Below are 17,961 nucleotides of genomic sequence, written 5' to 3'. Positions count from 1 at the left end.
TCACAGGAAAAAGATAAGGGCCTTCAGGACATACTCTTCTCAGGTGAATGTTTTCAGTCTGTGATAAAGCAATTATGATTATTTTTCTTATTTTAAAAAATCTGTATAATATGTAATAGGGAATCCGATTTTGCAGATGTGTGATAGCAAAGGACAAGAAAATATAAAAAATTACAAAACTAAAATAGTTTGTATTAATGACTGTCCAGATTTGCAATTAAGAAATTGCATCTGAATCAGTCACTGGTTGCATTTATAATTTAGTCTGAAAATAAAACACGCATCAACAAATCATACATTAGCTTTACAAACCTAATATATTTAATCATTCTTGATTAAAGGGACATTTCACTTAAAAATGAAAATTAGCTGTTAATTTACTCTTGCCGTCCAAGATGTTGGTGACTTTTTCTTCTTTAGACCAGTAAAGAAGATTTTTAGCTGGAACCGTGGTCCTTGGTGATTCATATAATGCAAGCCAATGGCTACGTCACTGTGAGAATAATAATAATAATAATAATAATAATAAATATACAGACAAAAATAAATAAATAAATAAATAAATAATAACACAAAACAGATATTTTCTTATAAAAAGAACAAACAAAGTCACATGCATTTGAGATGGCATAAGGGTGAGTTGATGAACATTTTGGTTGGATAATTCGAAGTCTAAAGTTTGTTTATGAGGATACCATGCAGGTCAATAGACAACATTAGATGGATTTTACTTAAACTCAAATTCATATTAACTATTAACAATTATAGCAGTTTTTATAGAAATTACCATATATTGCAAAGTGTCCTCAGTTGTCAAACAACATTGAAGAGCTTTAGATCCTAAGCGGGGAAAATTTTTGCAGCATTTATAAGTGATAAAACATTGTTTGCTGCAGTTCAAGTAATTAATTAGTTGTGTAAATACTACTTCTACTTTAAAAAAAAAAAAAAAAAAAAAAGGATTTCTACTAAAAAACCCTAACAATTTTTCCTGGACGAAGCAAAACACCTCGAGCTAGGCAAATTAAGCTATTCATCTTTACTTACAGATTTTCTTCATCATTTTGGTCGAACAAATAGATGAATAAATCAGAGCAGACAAATTGATAATGCGAGAATTCCCTCAGCCTCAAGAGTTTTCTCCCGCCGGTCCCTGCGCACTTCCTGCCCGCAGCATTTTAAATATCACACGCTAGTGGCGCTGCATACACGGTAAAGGAGGCATTTATTTTAAAAATATTTATAAACATGCTCACAAGGTCCGAACTGAATACATTTCTATAAAACAAATGAGTAAATGCAACATCTTGTATAGGAAATATTCAGTTAGCACTAAACTTTATACTGCACACGCAAGGCCGCGCAAATAAAAAAAATCAGTTAGTTACGATTTTGTTGGTATTCATGTTCACAAACAACATTAATTAACTCATAAACAACGAAAACTCATGTTTAAACTTTGCATTATTGAGAGAAAAGTAAATGGCAGTTGAGCAGAAAATTTCAAGACAGGCTCATGCTTCATGATGTCAGAAAAAACGTCTGATGCGGGGTCCTTAAAAGGAAATTATACTTTGGTTGAAAGTGAGATTGTTGAGTACTTGTTAATTTCTACATGTTTAAGTTGAAAGAGTGTACAATACTGAATTACAATTCAGAAAGCAGAAAGATTAAATAATTAGACTCAAATAGTTATAGCAATCCAACTTACACCCATGTTCAAATTTACAGTGTATGTCACTGTCGCTGTGTTGTCCATCCGGCCCAACACATGCTTGCCCTGAATCAATGGTCGTAACCTCCTCAGGGCTAGTAGCACGGCCACCAACTCAAGGCAGGTAATGTGCTAGTGCAGTCAGGCTCCTGTCCAGGGTCCCGAGGTTGTGTGCCCGTTGCATGCAGCACCCCAGTCTGTCTCGGAGGCATCTATTGTGACAACAACAAGCCTGGACACTCATTCTAGGGGAACTCCTGCCCATAGAAATTCAAGATCTGATCAAGGGCTGAATAAACAGCGAAAGATCAGTGTGATGGCCATGTGATTTGTGCTGCAGCATCATGCCCATCTTGGGACATCAACCCCAGCTGCGTAACCGTGGCAGAGGTATATGCCCCAGGATACTTCTTTCTTCAGAAAGAGAAGCTCATTTACATATGACACAGATGCACTACCTGCTAATACTAAAAGCCTTTTATGAAGACATGAGTATACGTATCTGTATGACAAAATAAAAACTAAAAATATTATCTTTCAATAGATAGAAAGGCAGAGAGCAAAAAAATGATCAGTAGGGAGTGAGGAAAAAAAGGGAGAGAAAAACAAAGAAACTCTGAAGTCATCTGTTTATTAAGAGAGCTTAGACTTCGAGCTCTGATGATAATCTTCCATTAACTGGCAAGCCATAAAACCATAAAGCCATATCACTCACAAAATACGGTCCTAACTGTTGAAACCAGGTTACAGTAAAACCAAAGAGAGAGACATAATTTTTATTTATATTTATGAATCTGTTCTTTTTCACAGCATCAACTACCGTTAATAAAAAGGGAAACTGACAATGAATGAATGAATGAAAGAAAGAGTAACCACTTACTTGTAAACATTTATAAAAATTGTTTAAAATTCTTGAAGTGTAATCCTGAAGCTGATTCCTGTTGTAAACTAAGTTATCTCACTTATTGTGTACTGACACACACTAATGTACACTGGGAAGTATTTATTATATAATTATACTTTGTTTAAGTATATGACACCATTTGTATTGCTCATCAATATGACTAAAGCAGAGAGAACACCATTACTACTGTGTCCTAGCAAAACCATCCAAGAAGTAGTCCATGAAAATGTGGATCAATGAGACAATATTTTCCAATATTTTCTATTATCTGAACCAATGTATCTATTTGGAATGTTTTTCTGTATGAAACAAACTCTGCGTCCCACATAAGCATATCCTGGCAACTTTTGTCATCAAGTAATGTGGAAGGGGTTATCCAGTGAGCTATCCCATCCATAAAGTTTTTTCTCTCTCTCCAGTTCCCTGAGTCACTGGCAAGGACATTTCAGTTTCTTTTTTAATCTGTAATCACTACACTCACAATAATTATGCAATACAATACAATACCACTAGCACCAGTATGACACCCATATAAGATTTAACTGAAAAACATTTAAATTATATTACACACATATTGGTACATTTCTGCTGTTAGCACACCTTGGTGAACTGGTGACTGAGTGTGTAAAGTTGAGTGTGTTGTCCCTTCAATGGACTGGTCATACATCCAGTGTGTTTCTCAAGACGCAGGGATTGTCTCCAGCATCCCTGTGATCCTACATAGGACAAGCAGTTAGGAAAATGGATAGATAATTGGGTGACTAAGACAATCAGTCGCACTCTCAGGTTGTCATAGACTGTATTTTTATGCAATATGTATTACATTAATTTCAATATAATCACAGAAAGAGACTCCAAACATATGATAACTATACATGGTAATGGTGTTACCAGAGTAAATGTGTGTCTCACTATATGAAACGGTCACACCCATTATCATCGACAGCATCGTCATTAAGCTGAGTGGGTTCTTGGGTGCGGCAAAGGCTTTATGACCCTCCACAAAGGTTGAAGTCCTGCTCATCAACGGTAGAGCAATTCAAACTCAGCTATCAGGAGCAGAGACAAGACTGCTCTACAGACTCTTCCTTTAGTTTGATTCTAGCACATTATTCTATCCTATATTTTTTGTATTTCTTACATTTTCTATTTCGCTTACCTGTTGGGGGTAAAAATGTCAACAGCATTAGAGGTGACTGGATTCTTCATGTGTTTGGTCGGCTGGATGGTTACTGGTCTTGCTGTGGCAAATGATTATTGGAAGATATCTAGTGTGCAAGGCACCGTAATCATTTCAAACCGTCTCTATGAGAACCTGTGGCATGCCTGCGGTGAGGACAGCTCTGGAAAGGCCAGCTGCCAAGACTTTCAATCTATGCTGGACTTGCCAGGTGGGAAATAAATTAAAATGAAACCAGGTTATTAGGCTTGCTCTGTAATATTAGCACACCTTAAGAGTAATTAATTCCTATCATAAACATAAACATATAAAAGACTGTTTTAGAATCTTGCATTGGATTTATGAGGAACTATACTTGGACCTGGAACTTGGTAAAACTCTTTCTCCAAGTCTAATCTCTGTCAGCCATTTTGTGTTGTAACAATATAGAGAACCGTCTACGCCCACTTTTTACTCTTGATTTTATTTGTCAAGTATTACTGGCTTTTATTAAATGATAAACATATACACTTGTGATCAAAGATAGCTTTTTAAAACTCTGAATCAATTGATCCACTTGCTTTGCAAAATGACAATCTTCACTCTTAAATATAATGGATCCATGAAGAACCATTTTACCGTTCTTTAGATTTTTAAAATGTTCTTCATACTATTAAAAAAAAAAAAATGGTTCTTTTAAGAAGTTCTTTGTGGAACCAAAAATAGTTCTATAGCATCGCTGAAAAACCTCCTTTTGGAACGTTCTCGGTTACGTACGTAACCTCGGTTTCCTGAGATACGGAACGAGTACTGCGTATGGGGGAAAAACTCCTTTTTCCTCGACACTGAAGCCTTTTTCAATAATGCAGTGTAACTGCACGGCCCTTGGTTCAAACTGGAAAACTTTTTGAACCAATGATGGTGCGGCGGAGCTGTGCAAGCCTATGGCGAACTCCTATGGGGCAATCGAGGCCCATAGATGAGTAACATAGAGCGATAGCGTCCACTATCCAACATGATAGCTGCTGCTTTGTGACCGGAAGCCCTTTGGTGCGGCCGCCAAAGCACACGAAGAGCTGGTCCGACTGCCGAAACGGCTTGGACTGCTCAATGTAAGTCCTCAATGCCCTAACAGGGTGGAGTAAGTCCAGCTCACGCTTGTCCTCTGAGAGAGGTAGCGCTGAGAGGGTAATTACCTGTGCTCTGAACGGAGTTGAGAGCACCTTAGTGTAACCCAGACTAATTAAGGGTTAAATATATATATTAATATAAATGTATGAGGTTCAGAAAAGTACATAATTGAAGATTGGTGATATTAATAAATACTTAAAATAAAATAAATTGTGTGACAAAAATAATTTGTAATATTTAAACAAGTTATAGTTTCATCCAATCAGAGTTCTGTTGATATGGACCGCCCACTTGCTGATGCGGCAGATTGCGCAAGACCTGAGAAGGAAGAAGACGGGAAAGAAATTCGCTAGATTTAGCTATCAAGAAAGTAGAAATAACGGAGTAAAACTTTGAAAATAGTGTTTAAAACTCAAGTCAGTTGAAAGAGGATTATATTGAGTGGATTCGGTTGTTATTTTACTCCTGTGACGATCGATGGGTGAATTACATCATTGTATTACTGGGAAGTGAATATCTGGATGTGGTGAGTTCAATTTATGCAAGTATGCTGAGTTTAATGTTTAAATGAGAAAACAACACTTATTTTGTAAGGAAAGCAGTTGTTTATTTTGTTTATTATGGTCATATATGTGATTTATGTTGTATCTTTGGATATTATGGTACAAATTCGTAGCGCTGTTCAGTTGTTCTCATGTAGTGTCGTTCTTTTTCACGTACACGCTTCACGTGCATGTCGGGGTAATACACACGTGCCTGAAAAGAGATGTATGTTTATTAGCAATGTAATATTGTAAAACATTGAAATTATTACTTTATATGTTAATTTATTGGTATGTGGAGATACTTACCTGATGTGATGCTATTGTTGACTAAATGCAGTCATGCATTTCTGACCTTTTAAACAGGTCAGGTTTTTTTCCTGAGGGGAGATTGATTTTCTTTGATGGCGAGCCAACCTATTCGGACACTGGAAAAGAAAGAAGAAAATTCATCCTATAGGACCAGGAGAGTATCGTGATTTCATTTTTTTTTTTTCCCTGCTCAAGGTAAAACTATTCCTGCATAGAGACTGTGTTTTCTCCATACGGGACTGAAAACTGTCTGAGATAACTAGAAGAAGGAACTGATATCAGTTATTGAACATTTGGAAATTGAACTGATCGTCGACGTGTGCGTGATATCACAAAATTGTTGTTGAATCTGGACAAATTGTTGTCATTCTATTGTTTTCTATTGTATTCATACTATTCTAGTGTGAAACTGACAGTGATTTGCTCAAGTGATTTGTTCTTTTATTTCTTTTCATCGAATTGATGTAACTCACTTTGAATTGCTTTTTATTTATTTTATTGTTTACTTTCAAAAAGGGGAAAGGCCAGCATTTAAGGGAACATTTATAAAAAATCTACGTACTTACCTTAATTGTGGTCTCCTGTCGCTCCTTCAGCAATTACCCTCTACCTCCATAGTCGATCATACGAATCTTCTGATTTTCCTAATTGGTCCATAAAAGTGAAGAACTAAATTATAAGTAATATAATCTGTTACATTAGGGTCGTAGCCATGCCTGGGTTTCAGGACAACCTTCGAGTCATTAGGCCCAAATTCAAAGCATGCAGGGCTCACAGAGAGGGCCTGCAGGTCGCCTACACACTTGACCAATGCTAAAGCCAATAGCAGTGCGGTTTAAGCGACAGGGGCTGAAGGTCAGCTGACCGTAGCGGTTCAAAGGGAGGCCCTTTGAGCACCCTGAGGACTGTGGAGAGGTCCCAGGTGGATACTGTGAGAGGGCGGTGGGGATTCAGCCTCCTAGAACCTCTCAAGAAACGCACTGTTCAGGCTGTTTCGTCCCACCAACTGGCCAGCAATAGGGGCATGAAACGCTGCTATGGCTGCCATGTACACTTTGAGCATGGAAGGCGTAAGACCTTTGTCCAGACGCTCTTGGAGAAATGACAATATCAGGGATATGTCACATTCATCGGGATCTTCGTTTCGAGCTGTACACCAGTCGACGAAGACTGGGCATAGAGGCATCTAGTAGACGGGGCTCTGGCCTGAGAAATGGTATTTAGTACGTCCCCGGGGAGGTCTACAGGCTCCCATCGAGGGACCAAAGGTGCAGGGCCCAGATCTCTGGCTGGGGGTGCCAAATCGTCCTGTTCGCCTGAGAGAAGAGGTCCCGTCTCAGGGGGATTGGCCACGGGGCTTTCGTTGAAAGCCTGAACAGCTCTGAGGACCAATGTTGTTTCCTCCAGAGCGGGGCCACCAGGAGAACTTTGTGTTTGTCCTCCCTGATTCGTCTGATGACCTCAGGGATCAGAGCGATCGGGGGGAAGCATAGAAGAGGAGTCTGGGCCAGTCGTGGACCAGCGCATCTCTGTCCTTCGAGAAGAAGTTTGGGCAATGAGAGTTGTCTTCTGAGGCGAAGAGGTCAACCTCTGCCCTCCTGAAGATCTCCCAGATTCTGAGAACCATCTGGGGGTGGAGCGTCCACTCATCTGAGGGGACATTGCTCCGAGATAGCATGTCTGCTCCCAGGTTCATTTTTCCCGGTATGTGCGATGCTTTTAGCGATCACAGTTTGGGGAGAGCCCATTCCAAGAGCTGCTTTGCCAGCGCACAAAGGCATCTGGATGAAAGCCTGCCCTGGTGATTTATGTAGGATACCACTGTCATGCCGTCCGATCGGACCAAGACGTGGTGTCCCTTCAGGACCGGTAGAAAGTAGTGAAGGGCTCAACACACTGCTAGCATCTCCAGGCAGTTTATGTGTAGATGGCTTTCTTTGCTCGACCATGAAGCCGAAGGCTGGTCTGCCCTCGCACAGAGTGCCCCAACCCAAGTTGGACGCATCTGTCGAGACCACCATCCTTCTGGATACCGCCCCAAGGGGAACACCGCAGCTGAACCACTGAGGGTCCTTCCAGGGTTTCAGAGCTGTTAAAGAGGCCTGATTTGAGACTGTCACCCTCATTTGGGCTGAGTCGAAAACAGCCCCCACCTTATCCGCTTCCTTTATCTCTGTGAGGTTCAACCAGAGATGGCGCTCTAACACAACTAGGCTGGCCATTGACCGCCCGATGGCCTGGGCTGTTGCCTTCGTGGCGCGCAGGGCCAGGTCCGTGGCGCTGCGCAGATCCCTGAAGGTGGGAGCGTCAGTGCCAGACTCATCCAGACAGTGGAGGAGTTTGGCCTGGAACACCTATAGAATGGCCATGGTGTGGAGCGCTGAAGCAGCTTGGCCTGCGGACGAATAGGCCCTGCCGGCGAAAGCAGAGGTCGTCCTGCAGGGCTTGTTCTTCCATCCAACAGCAGCGGAAGGACAGAGGTGAGCAGCCACTGCCTCATCCAGGGGTGGCATCTGCTCATAGCCCTTTATGCCACCCCTGGACGAGGCAGTGGCTGCTCACCTCTGCCCTCGTCGTGGACCTCGTGAAAGAATGGGGCAGCGCTGACAAGGGGGCTGGCTACGACCTGGCAGAAACCACTCGTCGAGGCGGCTGTGTGTGGGCTCTTCAGGAGTCGCCCATTCGAGGTCGAGCTCCTCGACGGCCCTGGAGAGGACGCGGAAAAGCTTGGCGTCCATTCCTGCCCTGGCGTCAATGGGCTCCAGAGACGGCAGGGGGGGCAGGGTCTTCAGAATCGCCGCCCCATTCCTCCGTTTCAGAAGCCGCCAATGACATGCTGTCATCAAGCGGCTCGTTGTCCGAACCACCAAAAGACACTAAGTCGCTCGCATCAGCCGAGGGACGCAGATCTGGGCGGGAGAACAGGACGGGAGAAGGTTCTCTATGCGGAGAGAGTGAGGCACACGGGGGCTGAGCTGGCGTGAGCTCACTCGTCTCCGAGCGCTGAACCCCTTTGCCCCGCTGTTACTTCCTCGCAGGCTTGTGGGAGGAAGAGAACGGGAGGGCGCAAGGGGCGGGACCGCTTTCTGAGAAGAAAGCAATCCGCGAGCGTAGAGAGGCAAGACTTATGTTCTCACAGTGAGAACATGAAGTCCCGGTGAGCACCACCTCTGCGTGGGACTTGCCCAGACAGAAAACACACTCACCGTGCCCGTCATCCTGTTGCAGAGGTGCTCTGCAAGTGCCACAGCCATGGCGTGACATTTGAACCAACGTCACAGTCGCCATGAAAACGGCGGAGAAAAGTGCTCTTTTATAAGCGGTGAAAACCACTGGAAATAGCTCTTTAAATGCTTGCCGGACGGCGGCAGGGGAAACGCTGAGAAAACCGGAAGCGGCGAAGCAGGCGGCTCGAGAGCGGGCAGTCTGCGAGTGCGTCGGCGCTGCAGGCGGTCGGCGAATCTCAGTTTTCCAGTTTGAACCAATGGCCGTGCAGTTACACTGTGTTATTGAAAAAGGCTTCAGTGTCAAGGAAAAAGGAGTTTTTCCCCCATATGCAGTATGAGTGAAGTATCGAAAGGGAACCTTTATTTTCAAAGTGTTTCAAAGCAATTCAAAACAGTTTTTGTCATTAAAACGGAATCTAAATTATTAAACACAAAATCATTTAAAACCATATTAGACACTAGTTCATGGGTTTACCAATACAAAGCAGTGATTCAAAACAAAAGATTCATAAATGTTTTGAAGTTTTAGGAAAGTTTTATGAAACCACCAATCATAAATATGAACCATAAATCATTAATGCCAATCATAACAAATGCCACTATAATGATTTATGATAATATTTTATATGCATAATTTTATAAACACTTTACCAAAATGTAGATACGATTAAAAATCTGTACTGTATTGTGACAGTAAACCTGCCACACCAAAGTTACAGTATGTGCATCCTCATTTTAATCTACTCCAAAAAAAAAAAAAAAAAAAAAAAAAAAAAACCTAAGACTAAACTCTTTTTTTTTTTTTCTTATTTTCAGTTCATATTCAAGCATGTCGAGCATTAACGATCATCGCCCTGATCCTGGGGCTGGTCGGTATAATTTTATCTACCATGGGGCTGAAGTGCATTACAATTGGGTCAAAAACAGATGAATCAAAGGGCAAGACTATGGTCATTGGCGGCATTATCTTCATTTTTGCAGGTAAGCAGAAATACAGTATGTGTCCATATGAACATTACTTGTTTCTATTATTGTTTAATTGTATACATGTTTCCCCCTTCTATTTAGCATCTACAGTGGGTACGGAAAGTATTCAGACCCCCTTAAATTTTTCACTCTTTGTTATATTGCAGCCATTTGCTAAAATCATTTAAGTTCTTTTTTTTTTCCTCATTAATGTACACACAGCACCCCATATTGACAGAAATACACAGAATTGTTGACATTTTTGCAGATTTATTAAAAAAGAAAAATAAATATCACATGGTTCTAAGTATTCAGACCCTTTGCTCAGTATTTAGTAGAAGCACCCTTTTGATCTAATACAGCAATGAGTCTTTTTGGGAAAGATGCAACAAGTTTTTCACACCTGGATTTGGGGATCCTCTGCCATTCCTCCTTGCAGATCCTCTCCAGTTCTGTCAGGTTGGATGGTAAACGTTGGTGGACAGCCATTTTTAGTTCTCTCCAGAGGTGCTCAATTGGGTTTAAGTCAGGGCTCTGGCTGGGCCATTCAAGAACAGTCACGGAGTTGTTGTGAAGCCACTCCTTCGTTATTTTAGCTGTGTGCTTAGGGTCATTGTCTTGTTGGAAGGTAAACCTTCGGCCCAGTCTGAGGTCCTGAGCACTCTGGAGAAGGTTTTCGTCCAGGATATCCCTGTACTTGGCCGCATTCATCTTTCCCTCGATTGCAACCAGTCATCCTGTCCCTGCAGCTGAAAAACACCCCCACAGCATGATGCTGCCACCACCATGCTTCACTGTTGGGACTGTATTGGACAGGTGATGAGCAGTGCCTGGTTTTCTCCACACATACCGCTTAGAATTAAGGCCAAAAAGTTCTATCTTGGTCTCATTAGACCAGATAATCTTATTTCTCACCATCTTGGAGTCCTTCAGGTGTTTTTTCACGTGTCTTGCACTGAGGAGAGGCTTCCGTCGGGCCACTCTGCCATAAAGCCCCGACAGGTGGAGGGCTGCAGTGATGGTTGACTTTCTACAACTTTCTCCCATCTCCCGACTGCATCTCTGGAGCTCAGCCACAGTGATCTTTGGGTTCTTCTTTACCTCTCTCACCAAGGCTCTTCTCCCCCGATAGCTCAGTTTGGCCGGACGGCCAGCTCTAGGAAGGGTTTTGGTCGTCCCAAATGTCTTCCATTTAAGGATTATGGAGGCCACTGTGCTCTTAGGAACCTTAAGTGCAGCAGAATTTTTTTTTGTAACCTTGGCCAGATCTGTGCCTTGCCATAATTCTGTCTCTGAGCTCTTCAGGCAGTTCCTTTGACCTCATGATTCTCATTTGCTCTGACATGCACTGTGAGCTGTAAGGTCTTATATAGACAGGTGTGTGGCTTTCCTAATCAAGTCCAATCAGTATAATCAAACACAGCTGGACTCAAATGAAGGTGTAGAACCATCTCAAGGATGATCAGAAGAAATGGACAGCACCTGAGTTAAATATATGAGTGTCACAGCAAAGGGTCTGAATACTTAGGACCATGTGATATTTCAGTTTTTCTTTTTTAATAAATCTGCAAAAATGTCAACAATTCTGTGTTTTTCTGTCAATATGGGGTGCTGTGTGTACATTGAGGAAAAAAAATGAACTTAAATGATTTTAGCAAATGGCTGCAATATAACAAAGAGTGAAAAATTTAAGGGGGTCTGAATACTTTCCGTACCCACTGTATATAATAATATAATTATTGAGAGAAATATTTATATCTCTATATATTTATATAGGTCTTTGTACTATGGTCGCTGTATCTTGGTATGCTGCACGGGTTGTTGCAGAATTCAAAAACCCGCTCTATGGTGGCGTCAAGTGAGTAGACATTCACACACATTCTCAAATGCACACACATTTATTTATCTAAATGGAGTTAGGGTTAGATACATTCCATAGACTTCTGTTTTTATATACAGCTAATTACTATATTACTATATACTATATAATTACCTATCCCTAACCTACATTGTAACCCTAACAGTTACAGAAAATGTTCTACATTTCTACAATTTAATGAAAGCCCCCATTTTACTATGACCCTCTAGTGTCTGTTCCTGGAGGGCCACTGGCCTGCAGAGTTTACTTATAATACACATCTGAACCAGCTAATCAAACTCTTCAGGATTACTAGAAACTTCCAGGCAATTCAAAGTTCCCTTTCGATACTTCACTTGTACTGCGTCGCTAGACGCGGTGGGGAAAACTCCTTTTTCTCCGATTACTGAAGCCTTTTTTTATAACGCAGTGAAACTGCACGGCCATTGGTTCGTGCAGTTAAAGTAAAATGAACCAATGACGAGGCAGCGGAGCTGCACGAGCCTATGGTGATGAAGCCCACCAGAGCCCACCGAAATGGGTAGGGTCATCTGGCTATATTTGAGTCTCTCCACTGCACTACGAGACTCAAAGCCTTCTCGCCGTTGACATGCCTCGCAGCGGATCAAGCTGACTCAGCACCTGCTCTTCTTCAGTTGATCGCCACTCTGCAAGCAAGCCTGATCAGCGCGCTGCTCTGGAAGCAGCCTGATCAGCGCGCCACTCACAAGCTGCCTTCAGCGTCCAAGAGCAATTGTTTCAGCGCTTCCTCTGCTGCCATCTGGAAGAGTGATTAAAGAGTGATTTCCTAAGAGCAAATTTTCTAAGAGCAAATTTCTGCGGCTATGTTGCAAATGTCATGCCACAGCTTTGGCTCATGCAGGGCACACCTGCACACTGATGACGGGCACAGTGAGTGTGTTTCCTGGCTGGGGAAATCCCACGCGGAAGCCGCGTCACGGAGAGGAATTGCCCTCACTGCGAGAACATGAGTTTCGCCTCTCTGTGCTCACGGATTGCTTTCTTTTCAGAGAGCGACTCCACCCCTCATACCCTCCCGTTTTCTTCCTCCCAGGAGCCTGTGAGGAAAAAACAGCGGGGCAGAGGATCTCAGCACTCGGATATGCAGGTCCCGCTTGCCTCACTCTCTCCACACAGAGAGGTTTCCCTCATTCTTTTCTCCCACCCAGACCAAAATCCCTCTGCCATCGTGAGTGATTTGGTTCGGGGGGTCTGAAGACAATCCCCTAGATGACAGCATGTCATTGGCGGCCTCAGACGCGAAGGATTGGACGGGATCAATGAACGACCCTGCCCCCTTGCCATCTTTAGAGCCCATCGATGCTAGAGCTGGGATGGACGCCGAACTCTTCCGTGTCCTGTCCAAAGCAGTCGAAGAGCTCGGTTTGGAGTGGTCTTCCCCTGAGGAGCCCACTTGCAGTCATCTGGATGAATGGCTCCTGCTGGGGCGTATTCCCAGAAGTCTACGACGAGCTTACTAAGTCATGGCGCGCCCCCTACTTGGCCTGCCTACGCACGAAGCTGTCTCCTTTGGATGAGGTGGTGGCTGCACACCTTTGCCTGCCTACTGCCATCGGATGGAAAGTGAAAGTCGCTCATCCATCCAAGCCCTGTAGGACGACGTCAGCCCTCGCTGGGCGTGCCTACACCTTGGCTGGCCAGGCGGCTTCTGCACTTCACACCATGGCCGTCCTTCAGATTTTTTAAGACTTACAGGCGCTCTCCGTGAGCCCTGCCTGCCTTGAGTTCGGGCCCAACGGCTCCAAGGTCATTGATTATTTAAGCCAAGGCATGATTATGTACCTAAAGTTCTCTCCACTCTGTTCAGAGCACAAGTTATCACACTCTCTGCACTTCCTCCCCAGAGGATGACCAAGAATTAAATTTGCTCTGCCCAGTTAGAGCTTTAAAAACTTACATTGAGCATTCCGCCCCATTCAGGCAGTCGGAACAAATCTTTGTATGCTTCAGAGGCCACACCAAGGGGTTTCTGGTCGCGAAGCAGAGACTTTCCTGATGGATAGTTGATGCAACTGTGCTGGCATACTCTTCTTTGGGCCTGCAATGCCCCATTGGAGTACGAGCCCACTCCACCAGAGGCATGGCCTCATCCTGGGCATGGTCCAGTGGTGTGTCCATTGCAGAAATTTGTGCGGTGCCAGCTGGGCCTTGCCATCCACCTTCACCAGGTTCTATAACCTGGACGTCCCTGCTCTGCAGGCTCAGGTCCTTTCTGCATGGTAAATTGGCCTCTCGGGATTCGCCCCACTGGGAACTCGCCTACCTGCCTCGAGGCTGGACCGGTTCTGAGCAGAGCTTGACTTTAGCTCAAACTCACCAGAATTCCCTGCGATTCTCTGATTAGATCCGGGTCATTGGCTTCAGGCATTTGCCTTAGCTTCTTGTATGCTTCTGGCCCACCTTAAGTGCCTAGGCTGTACGAAGTTTTAGAATGATTGTCCAGGGCCGGGCTTAACCTCTGTGAGTTTAACCCTCTTTGCCTCCTGTAAGGCCCTGACCTAGGTCTGAGCCCCTGATTTGACTTTGCCTTGTGGTACTTGGTCCATCTGGGCTCCTTAGGTGTTTAGGACTAGTTACTTATCAGTCGTTCCTCTATCATAGCACGGCGTGATTGCAGTGGTTCCTCACCACATCTAGCGACACAGTACGAGTGAAGTATCGAAAGGGAACATACTCGGTTACGTAACCGTGGTTCCCTGAGATACGGGAACAAGTACTGCGTTGCTAGCCGTGCTATGTCGCTGCGCAACTCAGTGTCGTTGCTTCAGTTGAATTATCCTGAGGATCTTATGCCAGAATGCCAGCTTATATAGCCAGATGACCCTGCCCATTTCGGCGGGCTCTGGCGGGCTTCATCGCCATAGGCTCGTGCAGCTCCGCTGCCATGCCATTGGTTTCAGTTTCACTGCGTTATGAAAAAGGCTTCAGTAATCAGAGAAAAAGGAGTTTTCCCCACCGCGTATAGCAACGCAGTACTCGTTCCCGTATCTCAGGGAACTGAGGTTACGTTAGTAATCGAGTACGTTTTCAGTCACTGACTGGCATGGAGACCAGGCAGGCAAAACATCCATAGAATAAAAGAAGAAAAACAAAAATATGTGAATAAAATGCAAGTTTGGGGTCACCTGTGATCCATATCCAGCACCTGCTGCCGAATTTCAGTCACTAAAAACAGCAAGACATTCTAAAACGCTTAACATGAAAAATATTTAAAGTTCTTTGATGTACTAAAACAATGATAATAAAAGACCAAATTCAGTATACACCTTATTGATGATGAATAATATATACAGGCGAGATGAGCCCAGAATATGAATGCAATGTGTTAAATGGTTAAGTGTTTTCTTTATAATGGTTTTCTATGGAAAAATGCTTAACAAGCTGTGTGTTCCATTTATTAAGGGTTCATCTGCTTGCCTGTACAAAGTATGCATCATCAATAAGGTGTAGATTGAATTTGATCTTTTAATATTACTGTCTTACTTCATTAGTACTTTGTTCAAACCTGGTAAAAATCACTGGGGGGGCAATAGAGAAAAGCCTTGTTTTGCCCTCCAGGTGGGCATTCCCATAAGTGTGTGACATCATGTGAAAACTATGAATTGAGTTGGAGCAGTTTAGAGGCAAAATCTGCAGAACATTGTCTCTCCAAGGAGCAAGATTAGACACCCCTGCTCTAGAGGAAAATCACAATAAAGAAAAATAATGTGAAAAATGACCTAATCATCATTTTTCACATTAATCGTCAGACCAAGAAATCAACAGAAACATAGAAGGCAACTCATTGTCAAATGCATTGTGCTTTACAAATTAGGACATCCTAAAAAAAAAAAGAAAAAAAAAAAAAGAGCATTGTCAGGTTTAGCTCACTTTCGGATACAAATTTGTTCCCGATATATCGTTAAATAGGTATACACACCTAACTTTCTGCCTTTGTTTGCAGATTTGAGCTGGGTACTGGACTCTATATAGGTTGGGCTGGTGCAGCACTGTGTATTCTGGGTGGTGCATTCCAGTGCAGTGCCTATCAAAGAGTCTCTCAAGCAAAAGACAAAGGGTAAATTTTTACAAAAAAAAAATGGTTAATTGGTTAACTGTAAGTTACCTTATCATTTTGCAAAAAAATGTAAATGGTTTAACATCACATTATCTGTAATTTTACTGTAAAATACTGTCAAATGCATGATTTTTGCAAGGAAAAACTATGCATTACCATGTAATTTACAAAACAAAACAAAACAAAAAAAAACAGTAAAACAATTTCCAGAACATTTCCAGATGATTACATTTTTTATAAATAATTTCTTACTTTTGTTATCAGTTATGCACATTAGTGTGTTTTTGTGACATTCTAAGTAATTTAGTTAATGTTTATTGCATTATTTTAGTGTTGTGTGTTACCCTGATGGTGTTTTGTCTTTGTATGTATGACCCTGTGTACCGTCTATATACGAGTATTGACCTTGATATGAACAGGCTGCTTATGATAAACCTGCCATCTGTATTATTGTGGATATCAGTACATTGTAAGATAAAAAGGCAGATTTTGGTAACATTATATCACGTAATGAAATGGTTTTAAGTTGTAAAATATACAGGCATTCCGTAAAGCTGGAAACATTTGTGTTTTTTATGGTGAATTTCTGACTGATTTAATGGGATATTTTTATTTTAGTGTATATGCAGCTCATTTCTTAACATTTGTAGGCTCCTTATACTTCTAATCTTGCTGTTTTTTTTTAACTTTTGATGATTTTTTTTTTCTCTGTGTTATATCTTTTTAACAGGGCATACTACCCAGGTGGTAAGCCAAAGACAATCTATACTGCTGCTCCACCTAATGCAGAGACTTCAAAAGCTTACGTTTGAGCTACCAGGGTCACCCACATTAACAAGGCTGAACTTTTGTTACTTTGATGTTTGTTTTACTCAGTTATGTTTTTGCTACTTTTTTGTTTTAGGAAATCATGACAAAAAAGATCACTTAAATGATCATGAATGCTGAACTTCTGGAATAAAATATGTTCTCTGATTTAAGATCTAGATATGTTGCCATGGTGTTTAGACTTATGTTTGTTTATGTATAGGGGAGACTGTGGCAAGCTTTTTACAGCAGGGAATATTTCTCATTGTGGGTTAATTTTTGAAATGTAATTTCTCTATGGGCACATACATTACATATTGGCTACAAAACCGCTTTGGAACATTTACACTGTTATTACCGTGATCACATTATGGCAGGCAGGGCATGTTATGGCATTGTATCTGGTATGTTGTCAGAGTGGGACCAGCCATTAAATGGCCTTTTCATTTCTGCAAAGTTTAAATAGTAAAACAATTATGACTTATACTTTCACAATTATCATGATGTATCCAGTGTGTTCATAAAAACACTTAATTAGGAGGATGCAAGATTTCACAAAATTATATAATACATATAAAATATGATTTATAATAAACATAAAATAAAATATCAAATCATATATTTACTGAGATATAGCATTTGAGACAACTTCCTCATGTGACAACTAGCCCATCTTCTCTAAACATGCTTAGTTTCAGTAGAGACCATTTAGTGTTCTATTACCAAAACAATATGTCAAACATGAAATGTGAATAAATAAATTTTTTAAACTGAAAATCTTTTGAAAATGATTTCTGAAAACGAATGGATAAATGTTGCCAGTTACCTTGTCACATTGTATATTCCAAAGTGTAATCCCTGTAAATCTAAACTAGTTTAGATTCAAATGGAAGCAAAACTGAAATCAAAGTGTCACTTTGGGCCAGGCAGACGAAGATGATAGAAGAGCAGGGAGAGGTGGATCTTAATATCAGCCGCTAAACTTTATTAATAAACAAAACAAAGAAGATAATTCAAAATACAGGGATTGGGGAGTACAAAACGTAACAGCTTTGACTAAAACTCAAAAACAATATATTGCTATTGTATACAGGTCAATGAACTGAACCAAACCAAGGGCTTAAATAGCCTACACAAGACTCAGGGATGGATTAACTCATGGGTCTACCGGGCACGTGCCCAGGGCACTAGACCAGATGAGGGGCCCAGACGTGGAGGCCGGCCCAGCGCTACAATGTTTCT

The 17,961-nt window shown here is 42.0% G+C and overlaps 1 protein-coding gene across 1 annotated transcript; it reads left to right on the top strand.

Annotated features, from left to right (window-relative positions):
* The first annotated feature begins 3,644 nt into the window (after nucleotides 1-3,644).
* On the top strand, nucleotides 3,645-17,496 carry cldn15la (claudin 15-like a). Its single transcript, XM_051871201.1, has 5 exons — nucleotides 3,645-4,009; nucleotides 9,806-9,970; nucleotides 11,732-11,813; nucleotides 15,799-15,912; nucleotides 16,643-17,496. Exons 1-5 carry the CDS (start codon nucleotides 3,793-3,795, stop codon nucleotides 16,722-16,724), a joined length of 660 nt encoding a protein of 219 aa, XP_051727161.1. The 5' UTR covers nucleotides 3,645-3,792; the 3' UTR covers nucleotides 16,725-17,496.
* The last annotated feature ends 465 nt before the right edge of the window (nucleotides 17,497-17,961 follow it).

Source organism: Ctenopharyngodon idella, chromosome 2 (assembly GCF_019924925.1).
Source record: "Ctenopharyngodon idella isolate HZGC_01 chromosome 2, HZGC01, whole genome shotgun sequence".
Taxonomy (NCBI): Eukaryota; Metazoa; Chordata; class Actinopteri; order Cypriniformes; family Xenocyprididae; genus Ctenopharyngodon; species Ctenopharyngodon idella.
The sequence above is the reverse complement of the archived record's forward strand: the minus strand, read 5'-3'. Positions and strand labels throughout refer to the sequence as shown.